At 30.7% G+C, this 16247-nt stretch overlaps 2 protein-coding genes and 1 long non-coding RNA gene across 3 annotated transcripts; 1 reads left to right on the top strand and 2 right to left on the bottom strand.

Moving 5' to 3' along the window:
* Positions 1-992: 992 nt before the first annotated feature.
* LOC123665688 lies at positions 993-11853 on the bottom strand. The gene is made up of 3 exons (XR_006745103.1): positions 11782-11853; positions 6563-6671; positions 993-1190 (listed from the first exon to the last, which is right to left on the bottom strand). It is a non-coding gene; the product is annotated as an uncharacterized LOC123665688 (long non-coding RNA).
* Positions 9038-11055, bottom strand: LOC123665686 (replication stress response regulator SDE2). Its single transcript, XM_045599948.1, has one exon. It carries the CDS (start codon positions 10895-10897, stop codon positions 10175-10177), a length of 723 nt encoding a protein of 240 aa, XP_045455904.1. The 5' UTR covers positions 10898-11055; the 3' UTR covers positions 9038-10174.
* Positions 11854-13431: 1578 nt separating the features above from the next.
* LOC123665687 (ubiquitin-conjugating enzyme E2 C) lies at positions 13432-14949 on the top strand. The gene is made up of 2 exons (XM_045599949.1): positions 13432-13684; positions 13757-14949. The coding sequence occupies exons 1-2, from the start codon at positions 13584-13586 to the stop codon at positions 14184-14186; spliced, it is 531 nt and encodes a 176-aa protein (XP_045455905.1). The 5' UTR covers positions 13432-13583; the 3' UTR covers positions 14187-14949.
* Positions 14950-16247: the final 1298 nt, after the last annotated feature.

Below are 16247 nucleotides of genomic sequence, written 5' to 3'. Positions count from 1 at the left end.
ATTTTTAATTTAATCGAAAGCTGATGTTTATCATGTGGTCACATTTAAATTTCATCGAGATCTGATTACAACTTTTGGAGTGATCTTTGATACTGCGTATTTACTCGACAATTTTTTTGTCTACCTACGTTGTATTACTTGTCGATATAATTGAAGGCGGTTTTTCTTCGGTTGCCTGCAAACACAATTATTCATTGCTCAACTTATAATTAACTTTCTGTATAAGTTAATGTACAGACGTGTAGGATAAAATTAAGGATTTTTTTTTAAATTAATATATACAATTGCAAATTTACGTGTTTTTTTTGTACGATCAAAATATATCCTGCGTATTTTTCAGCTCGTATTAAACATTGTTAACACAGTCTAATATGGTTAATTTTTGCAATTCTTTCGATGTTTTATTTATTAATCTAAACTAATTACAGAACTTTATAATTTTATGATTAAACTGAGGTCTTGTTTAAAAGACGTCTGGCAGTTGGCACTCGAGTGGTTTTGATTGATCACGTGATGAAGATACTGCGAGTACCTTACCTCGAAAACGCCAATGCTCACAGTAGATTGTAGCGGTGATTTATGACGTCATACATTTCCCTAGGGTACTGCGACAGTATACTGGTAGTCCAAAACTGGACGAATTTTTCTACAGTGATAGCACTGTGCAGTGCTCACAGTGCATATCGGAACATACCCACAGTAAATAAAGATTATACTTTATTTCTATACTAAAATATCTTTATTAAAACAATCAATATTCTATTAATAAATAAATTTTATTAACGTAATAAAAATATGAAATAAAAATTCACTTATAATTTAATCTTTGGTAACTTTTTTATTTTGAACGCTAATCACTAAATTCTAATTTATATAATAAGCACCATAAAATATGAGGTATTTTTAATTTTAAAACTTATCTAACAAATAACAAATGATAATTTTAACTATATTTAAGTAAAAAAGTGATTGCAAAGTAAACAAACACAAAAGAGTTTCGTAGCAATAAAATTAATGCCTACAAAAATTTATTTAATTATTGTCTATGAACTAATTGGTGCCTGAATTGAAATTAAAACATATTTTTTATTCCTCGTCAGACGGCTGTTTAACCCAAAACCCCCAAGGAGCGTAGCCATCGTGTTTTGTAGGACCTCTGTAGACTTTTATTTGCACTCGGCCGACATCATCTGAAATAAATTAGGACAAATTAATAGCAGTAATAATTAGTGTAGTAGTACGCTAATCGATTCAGTGTTTCCAACTTTATTTTTCAGAAGATCGTACCATATACTAGAAAAAAACGTATTTTTCCAACATTTCAAGGAAAAAATAGTACGTAATGAAATTTCAACTTCTTTTCAAATTTCAATTTCAACTTCACTTCGAAGATTCCGCAATGCTTGAAGACAAAAGTCTTCGAGCAATGCATCCTGCCTGTGTTAACATACGGAGCCGAGACGTGGGCACTGACGAAGGGACTGGTCTACAAATTTAAAGTCACTCAACGAGCAATGGAACGGGCTATGCTTGGGGTCTCTCTCAAAGATAGGATTAAAAATGAGACTATCCGCGAGAGAACGAAGGTACCCGACATAGCCCAAGAATTAGCAAGTTGAAGTGGCAGTGGACTGGTTATCTGTGACAAAACCGGGATGTCTGACGCGAACTTAGGGAGCCCTATGTCCAGCAGTGGACTGCAATAGGCTGAGCTGAATGAAATTTCAATAAAACAAAGTAAATAATTTTAAAACGGAATGTCATTATAATTTTGAATCAATATTTGTCATTTCAGGAACATGAATCAACATATAGCATTAAGAATTTTTATATTTTTAGAAATGGGAAAAGTGACATTGATATATTCTAAAATTCAGATGAAACTGTGATTAGGTACCATATTTTATTTTATTTATTCACACATTCGCACACCAATACAAGGTTTTAACAGTATTACAAGTGATTTATAAAAATAGAATTTGCATCAATTGCAACAGGCGGCCTTATCGCTAATTCAGCGATCATACTACGGAAGTAGATACAGATAAAAAATCTCGAATTTTATACGGATAAAAGTTGTCCTCTCCTCTACCTTGATTATGTACATGCTCTGATACCAACAATTCTCTATTTCAAATGACTGAAATTGTAATTTTTCCAATTATGTATGTACAACTTGACAGTTTCAGTTGTGAACAAATTTAACGTTTATATCATAAGACGGGTTTTTAATGACTTCATTGATTTTTAATTAAATAGTTTAAGGTGAGCAATTTAAAAGGAGAACGTAGTTGAATTGAGCTATTGGAAATCTATCGATTAGTATTTTTTTTTTTTTTACAAATATCAATATTTTATTTGTTCAAACTGTTTATATTTATTTAAAAATTAAGGAAAGTGGATCTGTTCCAAACTATACTTGAGCAATTATAAATGCAACTTGAGCAGTTTTTTAACACTTTGAGCAATTTAAAATATTGTATACATCAAAAGATATAGGAGTTTGAAAATATTTGATTTTTTTTAAAAAAATTTGATTTTTAATTACATAATTGGAGGTGAGCAATTTAAAAGGACAACGTAGTTGAAGTGAGCTATTCAAAATCTATCAATCAGTATTTTTTCTATTACAAATATCATTATTTTGCAGGCTGGGGTCATAGATCAAGTAAAAAAAGGTAGATAACGCACCTAGAACAGAAAACTGAAGCCACTTTTTTAAAGATGTGTGAGTGAGTGAAGTGTTGACACCTTTTAAAAAAAGTCCCTAAAATTTTTATTAAACAATTAATTTAATATAGGTAAAATGGGTATGTGAAAATAAAAACCTGTTTATAGTTTTAAATAAATTTACTAAAAATAAAACAAAAAAATCGGTAGAATAATAAAAAAATATATTCGTAAGATAATCGTATGAATGGACACTTCCTATCCCCTCTGTTTATCTCTTTTCAGTTTGCAGTCGGTTTTTTTTAACTATTTTTCTTAAACCTAGAATCCTTTATGTTGTATAAGTTTTTAAATTTTTGTCGCTTAGAACTCAGAGTCATCGTCGTTGTTTGCATTTTACTAATATGACGTAGTCTTATGTTAAAATATTTTTCAATCACTAATCGTATTAAATTGACTTTATGCGCATGGCCAGCATAATCGTGGTCATTTTCTCAGTCTTACAGCCGCTACCCATTCACCTCTTATTAAAATATTCGTTGGAAACCTAAAACCATGAAATTTGATAGTAAATTATGGGTACCTAGTTTACTCAAAAATTGTAAAAAGTTAAAACATAAAACAAACGAGTTAATAATCCATAAATATATTTTGATTTTTTTTATTTTCAATTTATGTAACATAAAATAACACGAGAAAAAAAAACAATAACTATGTCTACTTTTTACTTAATTATTTTTCTGATTGCTTACAATTTATATCTTGTTTTTTTGGAAGAGTCCTAATTGGTAAACAAACCGCTGTCAATCGTAATTCACGTTTTTTCCGCATTTATCACTCACTTTCACAACATATTAGCTTACGGACATTTGTAAAACTCCATTTACTATTTATTTCACTAAAAACAAATATCAATTTATCATTTTATACACATAAAAACTACAAAATACGAATTCCAAGAGTACAGATAACTAATATTTTCGAATATGACATTTCAATATCTTTTTTTATAAGGCAAATAGGGATGTGGTCATAATATTTTTAGAAGTGAATGAGTATAAGTGAATGAACAGCATGAGCGATAAAATAGGCCATGTTCTTTAACTATATTTTAAAATTTCACGAATTATAACTTGTTAAATAATATTACAGTAAAGCGATTTGCTATTTATTTGTATTTTGTTATTAATTGTTTTTTTTTTTTCTTTTTTTTATGTTGAGCGCACAAAAAAAATGCTTACAAAATATTGCAAATGTCAATCATTTATGGTAAAGTGTTCATTGTAAAGGTTTTATTTTATATTATGAATATTTCTGAATATCAATTTCATCCTGAACATTTTTAATGCTATCCCATATAATATTAAAGTATACCACATAGCAACGGCATAAACGTTTACTGTAGTTCACAGGAAAAAATTTTGAGACTTTAGGATGAGACTTAAGATTACCCAATGAGAGCTTCGTGGAGTACAATGTTATTAGTCCTTTTTTTAGATGTTAGAGAGAGTGTGCTGCCTGCGCAAGGTTTTTTATTCATAGTAAATACAAATAATGTGACAATAATATTAATAGGGTCGACTTTTTTTAGACACAGGCGGCCCCTTTATTTTGTTGTAAATTTTATTTTTGGCTTTTTTTTTACCGACCATATCACATAAACGAAATATATAGGGGACTGTCCACTTTGTATGGGGGTTTCGGCCCCGAGTGGACAGTCACTGAGAATAATAATTATATATTAAGTTAGTAGTACTAACAAGTATGAATTAGAAAAATGATATAGTTTTGTATCCAGGTGTTTCATTTTTTGTTTTTTTTGTGGATAATTACAAGAAGGTTTCTGAAATAAAAAATCATTGTTTTGTTATTTTTGTTTTACTAATCGGATTCGTACGTTAACAGAATGTTATCTAAAAACTAGGCAGGTAGATTTATAAAATCTTGAAACCTTTTTCAGCCCAAAAACCAAATAATTTCATGACATGGCCACAACAACCTACTGTCCGTCGACCAACCATGCAGTTGCAATAATATTTTTTTATGGCTTCTCTGCCTGACCTTTATTGTTTACATATAAAATAAATACAAAATATATTTTCCTACTTATGAATATGGCTACTGTGTATTTTACGTCGCAGTAGTGATGAATTCTCGGTTGACGGAAAACCTTACAGTAGGTTGCTATATCACTATGAAAGCAATATGGAAGTCAAATGAATGTATGAAGCAAAAGTCTGTAGTTTAGGGTTGCCATAATAAACAATATTTTCAATAAACAAATAAATCGATTAAATCGATAATCGAATTTAATATAATTAATTGCTTGCTTTTTATTTAGTCAATAATAATGTTTCTAAAATAGTTTATTTTTCACCAAAGTTAAATGTTTTTTTACTAAATACACTTTTATAGACTTTTTTTTTAGACTTTTTTCTTATTAATTCGATTTAACAATACTTTTAATCGATTTTAACAAATAATTGATTTAAAAATATTTTAAAATCGATTGTTCGTTAATAATAATTGTTTGTTTAAGACTGGCAACGTGTTGTAATCAAATCACCAACCGAAAATAAACTAGAAGTATATAATTAATGAATTAAAATACTTATTAAATAAACTTTTCATCAGTTTATATTGATAAAACTGCAATTCACGAATAAACATGATTTAATTTATGAAAATTATTGGTATATTTGTTTTTTTGTATGAATTCTGTTCACCTTGGGCCAAAATGGACAGTCCCCTTTGTTGCCTTTTATGCTCGATGCTCGATTAATATTTTTTTTCGTAATTCTGTACCTCTACTAATTCTTAGCAAAAATATTCAATATATTATTAGGTTTTGAAATAATTTTAGCAATATGGTATCATTAAATATTTCGATGTAAAATTAATTTTACTTTGTCTATGGCTTATTGATATTGTTCATTCATTTGCTCTTTGTGTCACTTCACTAAGCTACACTATACTCTAATTGTCTGTGGTCATAAGTACGCCATATTTGTTTACCAATTAGGACAATTCCAAAAAAACAGACCTTACTTACCCACATTTTGGGGTATTGAAAAAAAGAACTACTGGCAACACTCCCGTGGTGCGTCATTTCGTGACATTGAAATTATAAGTTCCGAATAACCTCAATATTATTTTGGAATAACAATAAATTTAAAGTTTTATATGTACTTACGTGTGAAACGATATTCCTTCAGATTTTTTGTTTACTTTGGTATTGTTTTTGCACCATTTAATCACACAAGACGGCATTTTATAAGCAAAGTTACTGTATGAAGCCTCGTGACATACTAACGAAAATGAGCGTAGTTTGATGCATATGTGTGCGTGAGTGCGTGTATTTACTTGAAGGAGCTGAGTTTTGTGGCTTCACTAACAACAAAGGCCGCGCATTATCTACTTTTTTTTACTATATCTATGGCTGGGGTGGGGTAGATTGTATTCATTCGCAAAAATACAAAACAGTTTAGCTCGTTCAAGTCTTATACTTTTTTTTAAAATTAATTTAAAAGGTCATCTAATTTTCCTTCATTATGATCATAGGTATAATATAAGATTTTACAAGATTGTATATTTTGCGTACGATTTAGATTACTCGATCGTACATCGTACAACGTACAAGCGGTACATGAGCCAAAAAAGCCAGAAGGAGGAATAAATACGATTTAAATCGTACGGTTGGCAACGCTGAGTCGATTATTATAAAAATTAGTGATTGGTCTAACTTTAAAGATATTTGAGTCTAATTAAAAACTTTTTTGACATGTAGTTTTAAAAAAGTCTCATAATCATCACAGTACGAAAAAATGTCTTTAAAAACATAATAGCATACATGTGTGATGTGTACAGCGTTAAAAACGGCAAAAAAATGTACCTTTCCTGTCATCAGCATTAAACTCGCTGTCATCATCATAGTCATCTTGAGGTCTGCTCATGACCAACGTCAAGAGACAAAGAAGAAAAAAGACACACCATAGCTTTCTCTGAAACAAAATAACACCATTATGACAACCGCTCTGGCTTAAAGGCCTTCTACACGGTCGGGATCGACCGCCCAACATCGTGTCCTTGGTCGGGTTGATATAAAAATGGACAGTGTGGAAAACAGTTGACCCGACCAATATTTGGTTGATGTCAACGGCCTTGGTCGCGAGCGCATCTCTCGCGACAGGCTACGTTCGTGGTCGGTCCCGACCATGTCCCGACCGTGTGGAATGCTGTCGGCCGACGCGAGCGCTTCAGTTTGCGCTTGTCAGTCGTCACGGGTAGCTAGCTTAAGTGTATTATCTATAGTCACGGGCGCATGTCATCACGTGTTGCAATGCATTCGCAAAACGAACGCCACGAACGAGAGGTTCTGACCGAATTTATATCTTTATATATTGATTTCCCATGTCTTTGGGACATTGGATTCAATTTATACAAAAAAAGAACCAAAAAACTTCACTTCACTTTAGCATAAAAAAGTTATTGTCAAACCCACCTTATGTAGCTTTATAATTTTGTTTGCTCGCAAACGAAAAATAACCGACTTCGATTACATCGACGAGTAATACAACGTAGATCGACGAAAAAATAGTCAAGTAACTACGCGTTATCAAAGATTACTCAAAAAGTAGTTATCAGATCTCGATAAAATTTATATGTGACCACATGATAAACATCAGCTTTCGATTAAATTAAAAATTATCAAAATCGGTACACCCAGTAAAAAGTTGCAAATTTTCGAGAGTTTCCCTCGATTTCTCTGGGATTCCATCATCAGATCCTGGTTTCCTTATCATAGTACCAAACTAGGGATATCCCCTTTCCAACAAAAAAAAAGTAGTGGGGGTTTTTCAACCCCTACGAACAACTATTTTCGTGTAAACCCCGTTTTTTACCCGCGTCTCCGGCTTAAAAAAAACACTCTAGGGATAGGGTAGACCGAGACCACGTGGACAGTGGGGTGCTCCGATTCGGTTATGAGTATTTTTCGAATTTCTATACCTATATTCTAGCACGCAATGTTACTAATTTTATTAGAATATTATGTCTGACGCGTTATTTTGTTTAAAAATGTCTATTTGTCAGTCGTTAAAGGTCAGTTCGTATCGTATTTTGATCTTGCAATAAAGATCGTTTTTATGTAAATTTGTTCGAAAATAACGCGTGATAGTCGCAGAACGTAGCATGAGTACACTTCCCGCAGCACCGGAATTAAGGTGGAGTCAGAAATAACAAAAATTTAACCTCACATAAGTAAATTAATCTACCTGTGATGTACATAATAGCCAAAAATTGTTTCCGCATAAAGTGTCCTTGTGGGTCTCCCCACTATGCCTCGGAGAGCACGTTAAACTGTCGGTCCTGGTTGTTACCATAGTCACCTGATAGCGATCATTACTCATTGTATAGATTCTATACTATATAATATATGCGACCAATCGCAGTTGAGCAACTTGAGCAGCATACTGGATAGTTTCGACTCTTATACATGTGAAATAACCTTACGCCTGCGTGGCATTGGGATGATACAGACTGAATCACTCAAAATCTGCCTCCTATACTCTATACAAATAAATAAAATTGGAGTGTCTGTTTGTAATATTAAAATAACCGCTTTTTACTAAATACATATGAATGTATACCCGGTAAATATACCAAAACAACATTTTTTTTTACAATTTTGTCCATCTGTTTGTTGCGGCTTATCTCTGAAACGGCTAGCCCGATTTTGAGGAGACTCACTGGCAGACAGCTGATGTAACGAAGAGTAACTTAATCTACTTTTATTTTCGAAATTTATTTATTTGAGAACTCTGCGAACTGAACAATAACTTTTTTGTTAAATTCCATGTGGACGAAGTTGCGTGTACAGCTAATATTACGTAAAACTCTTTATGCCACTCATTCTTGTTTTAAAGGCTTATTTTTCGGACATAATGTGTGATTCCTTTCTCTATATTGCTTTTAATATAGCACTAGTGCCTTAACACTAATATTTATAGTCTACCTCGTTATAAGCAGTCAATATAGCCCCATTGTTAACATAGCATATCCTCAGTTGTGGCTGCCTTAGCACAGGGACAATACACTAATTGAGAGTGGTATTAAATATAAGTTTAATTTTATTCACAGCTTGTAAGTGTGCTCATAAAATCTGCACATTTTTTTTTCCAATTTAGAAATCTCAAACTTATCGAATATGTAGTGACATCTATCGAGCAGCGTACGAACTACGGAATTAGAGAAAACTGAAGTATTCTACACCGCGCTATCAAAGTGATTGAGTATATATACTTGTTCCTTACAACACAAATATTATATTTATTTAAGAAATAAGATAGGATGTAAATGAAAGATAATATTTTTAAAATAATTATTATTTATTTTTATAAATCACAAAAATTTCATGTAATTCAATGAAATGGCAGTATTTTTCAGTACAAAAATGGTCTAAGACTTGATATTTGTTTATTAAAACTTGTAAATGTTTTAAAAATAAAGATAATAAAGTAAACTAGTCTAGCCTTTATAGTTAAGTGTTAAATAAACCTGCAATAACTAACAACTAACTATACAATAATTTTTACATTTTTCTCCTACCCCTAAATGCCTAAAAATTATTACATTTTTAATTATTTACAATTTTTTGGATTCTTAATACTCGAAACTTACAAAAAATATTCCACTAAAAGTTAAATACAATACCTAAACATATACTTGAGAACTTAATTGAAACTACTAATTAACAACAATTTTTGATTAGCATAATTTCAATATTAACAAATTAAAAAAAAGTAACTCAAGGGTAAAGAGAAAAGATACTTGTTTGAATGAAATAGCCATTAAAAATACACAAATTTAAGACTTAAAAAAAATTAACACTATTATTAAGACTTAAAATGGGATATTAACTTTATTAGATATGGCAAAATAGTCATGATTGAGGCGCTGATCTCAATACCAAAATATCAATATCTCGGAAAAGTTAACGAAGAGTTTGGTGCTGATCACCCCGAAGTCTTGATATTATGATACAAAGCAAGCTTTAAACAATAATGGTTTAATATGACAGATCAAAAGTTGAATACTAAGATCAATAGTTTAAAGAAATTTCTAAATGTTATTATTTACATTATTCAAAAGAATTAAGATTTCAGGACATTGCAGGAGTAAAGCAGCAATTACTTACAAGTTTAACCAATATCACAATGAAAAAAGAGTGGTGCTGTACATTAGACATACGATTTTTATTAATTCATATAAAAACTAAGACAAAAACTATAAGTCACATAGGTTGTACTAATTTTTACAAAAAAAAAAACTACTCAAATTTACTAATGTGTACAAAATTGTTACATACAGATGATAAAAAGAGATCAATTCAGTGAGTTATTACATTTTTGTTTTCATCATAATTGATAGTTATTATCTACATTGGTATATCCAATACTACCATTACAATGTTATGTTATTCTAAACTTTAACATTATGTGTATGTTTACGATTTGCTACTTTCCGATATTCTATCGGACTCATTTCCGCTGTCCGTCAACACCGTTTGGGTCACAGATGACTTGCACTCTTCATCCTCGTCCTCGCTTAAAGACGAACAGTCTGAAAAGTCAGCATCTATCCATAACTTGGCTTTCTTCTTGTTTTTGTTATCAGACTCATTTAATTTTCTTTTTAAGCCTTCTTTCGACGATCCAGCCGCCTGCCAACCGGCATCCACAGCGGCACTCACTCGTTCTGGTAGTTCTTCACACTCTTTTACGTATGTTGGATTCAGATCAACTTTAATTTTTGGTTCAGCGACCAACCTTTCCAACTTTTTCTGCTTCCTCTCAAAGGCCTCACGCTCGCGCTCCTCTTGGCCTTCCAGCCACTTTCGGAGCCTTTTCTCCTCGTTAATATCACGTAATCGCCTTCCAGAAAGATCTCTACAAGCTTCTCTGTTTGTGGTTTTTTCAATCTGAGCGCCAATGGCGCGCAACATAGAGCCGAAGCCACCTTTCCCTCCGACCAATTTCGTGAAGACTCTGACCACGTTATTACTGTTTTGCACGTGGGATTCATCAAAAACCCTCTTACCATTAATTAAAACGTATAAATCTTCAGTAGGAACATCATATTGTGACGAAACAACGTTCTTTATATCAGAAACATTTGCACAGTCGATGTTCGACACGAGGCGATTTTCAAAGTAAATCACTGTAGCCATCTTGTACAATATAACTGTTCAACGCACAATTTTATCACAAAATTGAAAACTAGTAATTAAGAGAAATTACAACGTAACGCGAGAAACTACGATGAAAATATTTCATGAAATGAACAACACATGAATGACGCAGTAACAACAGAGAGAAGAATTAAACAGACTATAATTCAATGGCGTCACGATCAGTGTTCCCAACTCTTGAAAAAGCTTTTCCCTAAATCTTTTAACAAAAGTCCCTACAATAAAAACAAAATCTAAAATTGAAATTATTTAAATATCAGATTATTTTTTAAAGCGTTTTAAAATAGAAAATAAATTAATTTGAGTACTTTCCTTAAATATATTCATTGAACATGTTCTTTTAAAAATCAATTATTTAAGAATTTTTTTTTTTTTTTTGGTTTTATATTAAAATATATTACGTTCTGATGAATTAAAAATTCCCAAAGAGTGACCTAAAAAAGATTCCCTTAAATTTTCCCGCTATTTGCAAAATATCCCTAAATTTGGGGGAAAATCCCCCAAGTTGGCAGCACTGGTTACGATGTGGAGCGTTACTCCACAGATAAAAAATAAATGTAAATATTTAGCTTTAGATTTTTATTGTTTTTAAAACTTTAAATTATTTTATTCTCACAAGAATATATGTAACAATTTAAGCAATTCAAATATTTCAATTAACTGGGAATATTATTCGTAAATTTAAATCATCATGTTTGTAATTTTTTAAGTAATTCGCGAAGGATGATGTTTTTATCAGATTAGAAAATAAAAAAGGATATTTGAATAAAAATAATTCAACCAATTATTTCATCAGACCAACAATAACGCTTATATAAAAACAATACGACGCAAATACATTTACAATTTAATTTCATACTTACCACCCCCATAATTTCTTAAGCAATTAAAATTTCAAATCGTATTCAACCACTTTAGATTAGACAAGGACTGAAGTCTTATCATAAACATCCGAAACTTTTATAGATTATTCACACTCCAAAATAAATCATTTTTCCGTTCACCCCAATTTCACGCTTAAATGAACTCTAAAACACAAAAGAAAGTGAAAGTATGCCATTACATTCTCTTTTACGTTGATTAGTATTGTTTTTTATTTTAAATTATATCAGACTTTCCCTTAAAAATGGATATTTCATAGATTAAGATTTTATTAAGAGTTTATTCATTACAAACTATTCGTAGTGAATCTTATTAAATGGGGTTGGAGACTAATTTTCAAAAACGGTATTTTAGTACTAATGTAGGTCTACAATAACCTAGTATGTAAATTTTATTTTTGTAAGAAACGTTGTTAATAATTGATGTTATATATTTTTAAACTGTCCCTTAAATTACGCCTTAAAACACACAAAAATACCATGACATCAATTATGACGACATATTTATGATAGGCCGCTATAAGTTGAAAATACAATGCTATTCATTTTATTTATTCATTTAAAATATAATTGTTTGTCTATACTAATATTATAAAGAGGAAAGATTTGATTGTTTGTTTGCTTGCATTGAATATGCTCCGAAACTACTAAACCGATTTGAAACATTTTTTAATTGTTGGGAAGTTACACTACCCGCGGGTGGCTATATTATATTTTCAAAAACAAAAACAAAATGAAATGAGGAAAAAAATATTTCGAAATTTTTGTTAAATACCCGTGGGAAGCCGGGGTGGTATGTTAGTGTTCAAATAAAAGCACTTCAAATTATATCGATAGTAATAAAATGAGAAATCATGAGTGTAGGTAGTCGAAAAAATAGTTAAACCACATTAATACGGATAATTCAAAAAATGCTCATCAGATAGTTTAAAAAGAATCTTCAAAATCGGTACACCAAGTAAGAGAGAGTTATAAAGGAACGCACATCGAAAATTACAGTCTAACTGAGAACATCTTCTTTTTTGAAGTTGTTTAAAAATTAATTTGGTTAAAAAATAATGTATAAGTGGTGTGTAGTCCATACAAGCGCTAAATATAGTGGATCACCCGGTACAGTACCCGGCCATAAATAATATACATAGCCGGGTACTGTAAATTAATGTCTATTTACATATACGCTTATCACACGCTCTGTAGGTGTTTCTTGTATAAAGGCCACAATATTTTGAGTTTATCTATATAAATAAATAAAATTGGAGTGTCCGTTTGTAATATTAATATAACCGCTTTTTACTAAATGCATATGGATGATGTAGGTATGCATAGTACATATACCAAAATAACATTTTATACTCATTAGGATAACATCCTGTAATGTTAGGTGTAAGATGATGGAATAAATAAATACCTGAAATAAAAATCCTAAAATTTAAAAATTATTATAAAGTAATCAAAAGTAATAGAAAAAAATATAGATTTTTGTAACTTTTTTTAATAATCAATTAATAACTTAATAATAAAAAAAATATAAAAACATTATGAAAGCTTTTCTATTTCGTTAACTTTTAATAAATTTCAATTTATTGGTTTTAGTTTTTATTTAGTTTGACACCTTTGTTCAAATAGTCCTGCGTAGTCATCTGTGCTCGTTTATTGACGCCATTATTGCTTTGCTGTCAAACGGTTGAAATATCCAATAAAATTTGAGCTTTTTAAAATTAACAGGAAGTCGTCTTCTCCTAACAGACAACGAGTGAAACCTAATTTCGATTTCACGGTATATTATGGCTCAAAATATTAACCCCCATTACGCGTCTTCGTCAAATCCCGCCAAACAGAATGAGGACACAATCAAATTACAGGACAACCACGCTGTCAGCAAACGGTAAGATATTTCTTTCATTAAAAGGTTTTTCCAATCAATTTACAATATAGTTACAGGGCTCTGTACTTCCAGATTGCAAAAGGAGCTTATGGAGTTGATGCGATGTGCAGACAAAGGAATATCAGCGTTTCCTGAAAGTGAAAATCTTTTTAAATGGATCGGGACAATCAACGGCCCACTGGACACGGTTTACACGGGGCACAAGTACAAACTGTCCCTCGAATTTCCTAATTCATATCCCTACGCACCCCCTGTAGTGAAATTCTTGACACCATGCTTTCACCCAAACGTAGATGGATGTGGTTCAATATGTCTCGACATATTAAAAGATAAGTGGACGGCTTTGTATGACGTTCGTACAATTTTATTATCGATACAGAGTCTGTTAGCTGAGCCCAACACGCAGAGCCCTTTAAACCAGCAAGCATCATATCTATGGAACAACCAACCAGCCTATAAAAAGTATTTAGATGAATTTTACAATAAGCATAAAGACTCATAGTTTAGTGACGTTTGTCTAAATAATGTTGATTTCATTCGAGTTGTTAATGTGACGACTGGATGGTAGTGGGCTTGATTCTTTATTTCGTTTCATATGTTATAGTATAAAAATTCTATGTTGACAGAGCACTAAAAAGATTGTTTATATAAAAATCTAATTGTTTTCTGTATAATTTCCTTTGCTTACTGTAAACTTTTCTTGGATGCAAGCCCGCCACCTGATTTCGTAAAATGGGATATGTATATTGAGAGATCGCTGACAAATATAATCATTTAGTTCAATTCCATAATTTGTTTTCTTTTAATGTTTCGTAAATACCTTATATAATACATAAAGAACAATTAAATACAATATTAAATTATTATGATAGTCTACTTTTTAAAATTGAAGCTTTCAAATATTTAATTATGTAAGATTTTACTCGATATTTGCTTCTAAGTATATTTATTTCTTTTAATGTAATTAACATATATTTACTGGAAAAAAAAATATATAATTCTCAAGTGAATATTCTACTAAATTATTATTATTTATCTGTATTTTTTGTGATATAGTTTTTTAGGAATAATTCTCCAATATGTCAAGTTTTCTCGTCAGCAATAACAAAATATGAAAACAAAGATAATGATACTTTCATCAATCTTTGGTCAAATTATTATCATTAGGACTCCTTGCGGTGAAATAATGCACTGGACCGAGTTAACCTTTATTTTGATGTTGATGGTTTAATGTTATCAATTTTATTAAAAGTGCTCAAAATAAAGATTTGTTTTATTTTGAATAAACAAAATTACTAGCAACTGTGTGCATGAAAAAAATTTTTTTTTGAGATGATAATTAAAATTCGTTTAAAAACAAAATAACGAAAATTATATAAGCTATTTAGTCTCTCTAGAACAAAAGAAAATGTAATATTAAATTTAATTTAAAACGATTGTTTGTTCGCAAACGAAAAAATAACCGACTTCAATTACATTAATCAGTAATTCAACGTAGGTAGACGAAAATATAGTCAAGTAAATACGCGTTATTAAAGATAATTATAAAATTACTTGTCAGATCTCAGTTAAATGTACACATGACACGCACTATCTTTCGATAAAATAATTGTGTTTGCTAGCAAACGAAAAAAAACCGACTTCAATTACATCGACGAGTAATACAACGTAGATTGACGAAAAAATAGCCAAGTAACGGCGCGTTATCAAAGATTACTCAAAAAGTAGTTATCAGATCTCAATAAAATTTATGTGTCCACATGACAAACATTAGCTTTCGATTAAATTAAAATCGGTACACCCAGTAAAAAGTTATTGCGGATTTTCAAGAAGTTCCCTCGATTTCTCTAAGATTCCATCATCAGATCCTGGTTTCCTTATCATGGTACTAAATTTGGGATATCTCCTTTCCAACAAAAAAAGAATTATCAAAATCGGTACATCCAGTAGAAAGTTAGGCGGTATAATACAACGTAGGTCGACGAAAAAAGCGTCAAGTAAAAACGCATTATTAGATATAGCTCGAAAAGTAGTTGTTAGATCTCAAATAAATTTAAATGGGACCAATTGACACACACCACCTTTCGATTAAAAAAAAATTTGTCGAAATCGGTCCACACGCTCAAAAGTTCTGATGTAACATACATAAAAAAAAACAGTCGAATTGAGAACCTCCTCCTTTTCTGGAAGTCGGTTTAAAAAAAAGAATAATCGAAATTGGTCCACCATTCATAGAAAAAAATACAGTCAAATTAAGAACCTCCTCCTTTTTTTGAAGGCGCTTATAAAACTAAGAAAATAATATGGATTTTAACAAAATAAAATAATGATTCGTTTTATCATATGCTTTGATTTTAATAAATAAACAATTACAACAATGCAATAGACATTAATAATGTATAAAGGACATTCACACGTTCAATTATAATTTACTCATTTTTTTATTATGACAGGCCTTTTAACATACAATTATATGTCTATACTTACTATAACAATATAAAGAGAAAAAAAATTGTTTTTAATTGGGATACGTTGAAATATCCGAACCGATTTTAGTAATTAT

This window comes from Melitaea cinxia, chromosome 24, assembly GCF_905220565.1.
Source record: "Melitaea cinxia chromosome 24, ilMelCinx1.1, whole genome shotgun sequence".
NCBI lineage: Eukaryota > Metazoa > Arthropoda > Insecta > Lepidoptera > Nymphalidae > Melitaea > Melitaea cinxia.
This window is presented reverse-complemented; position numbering and strand designations above follow the sequence as displayed.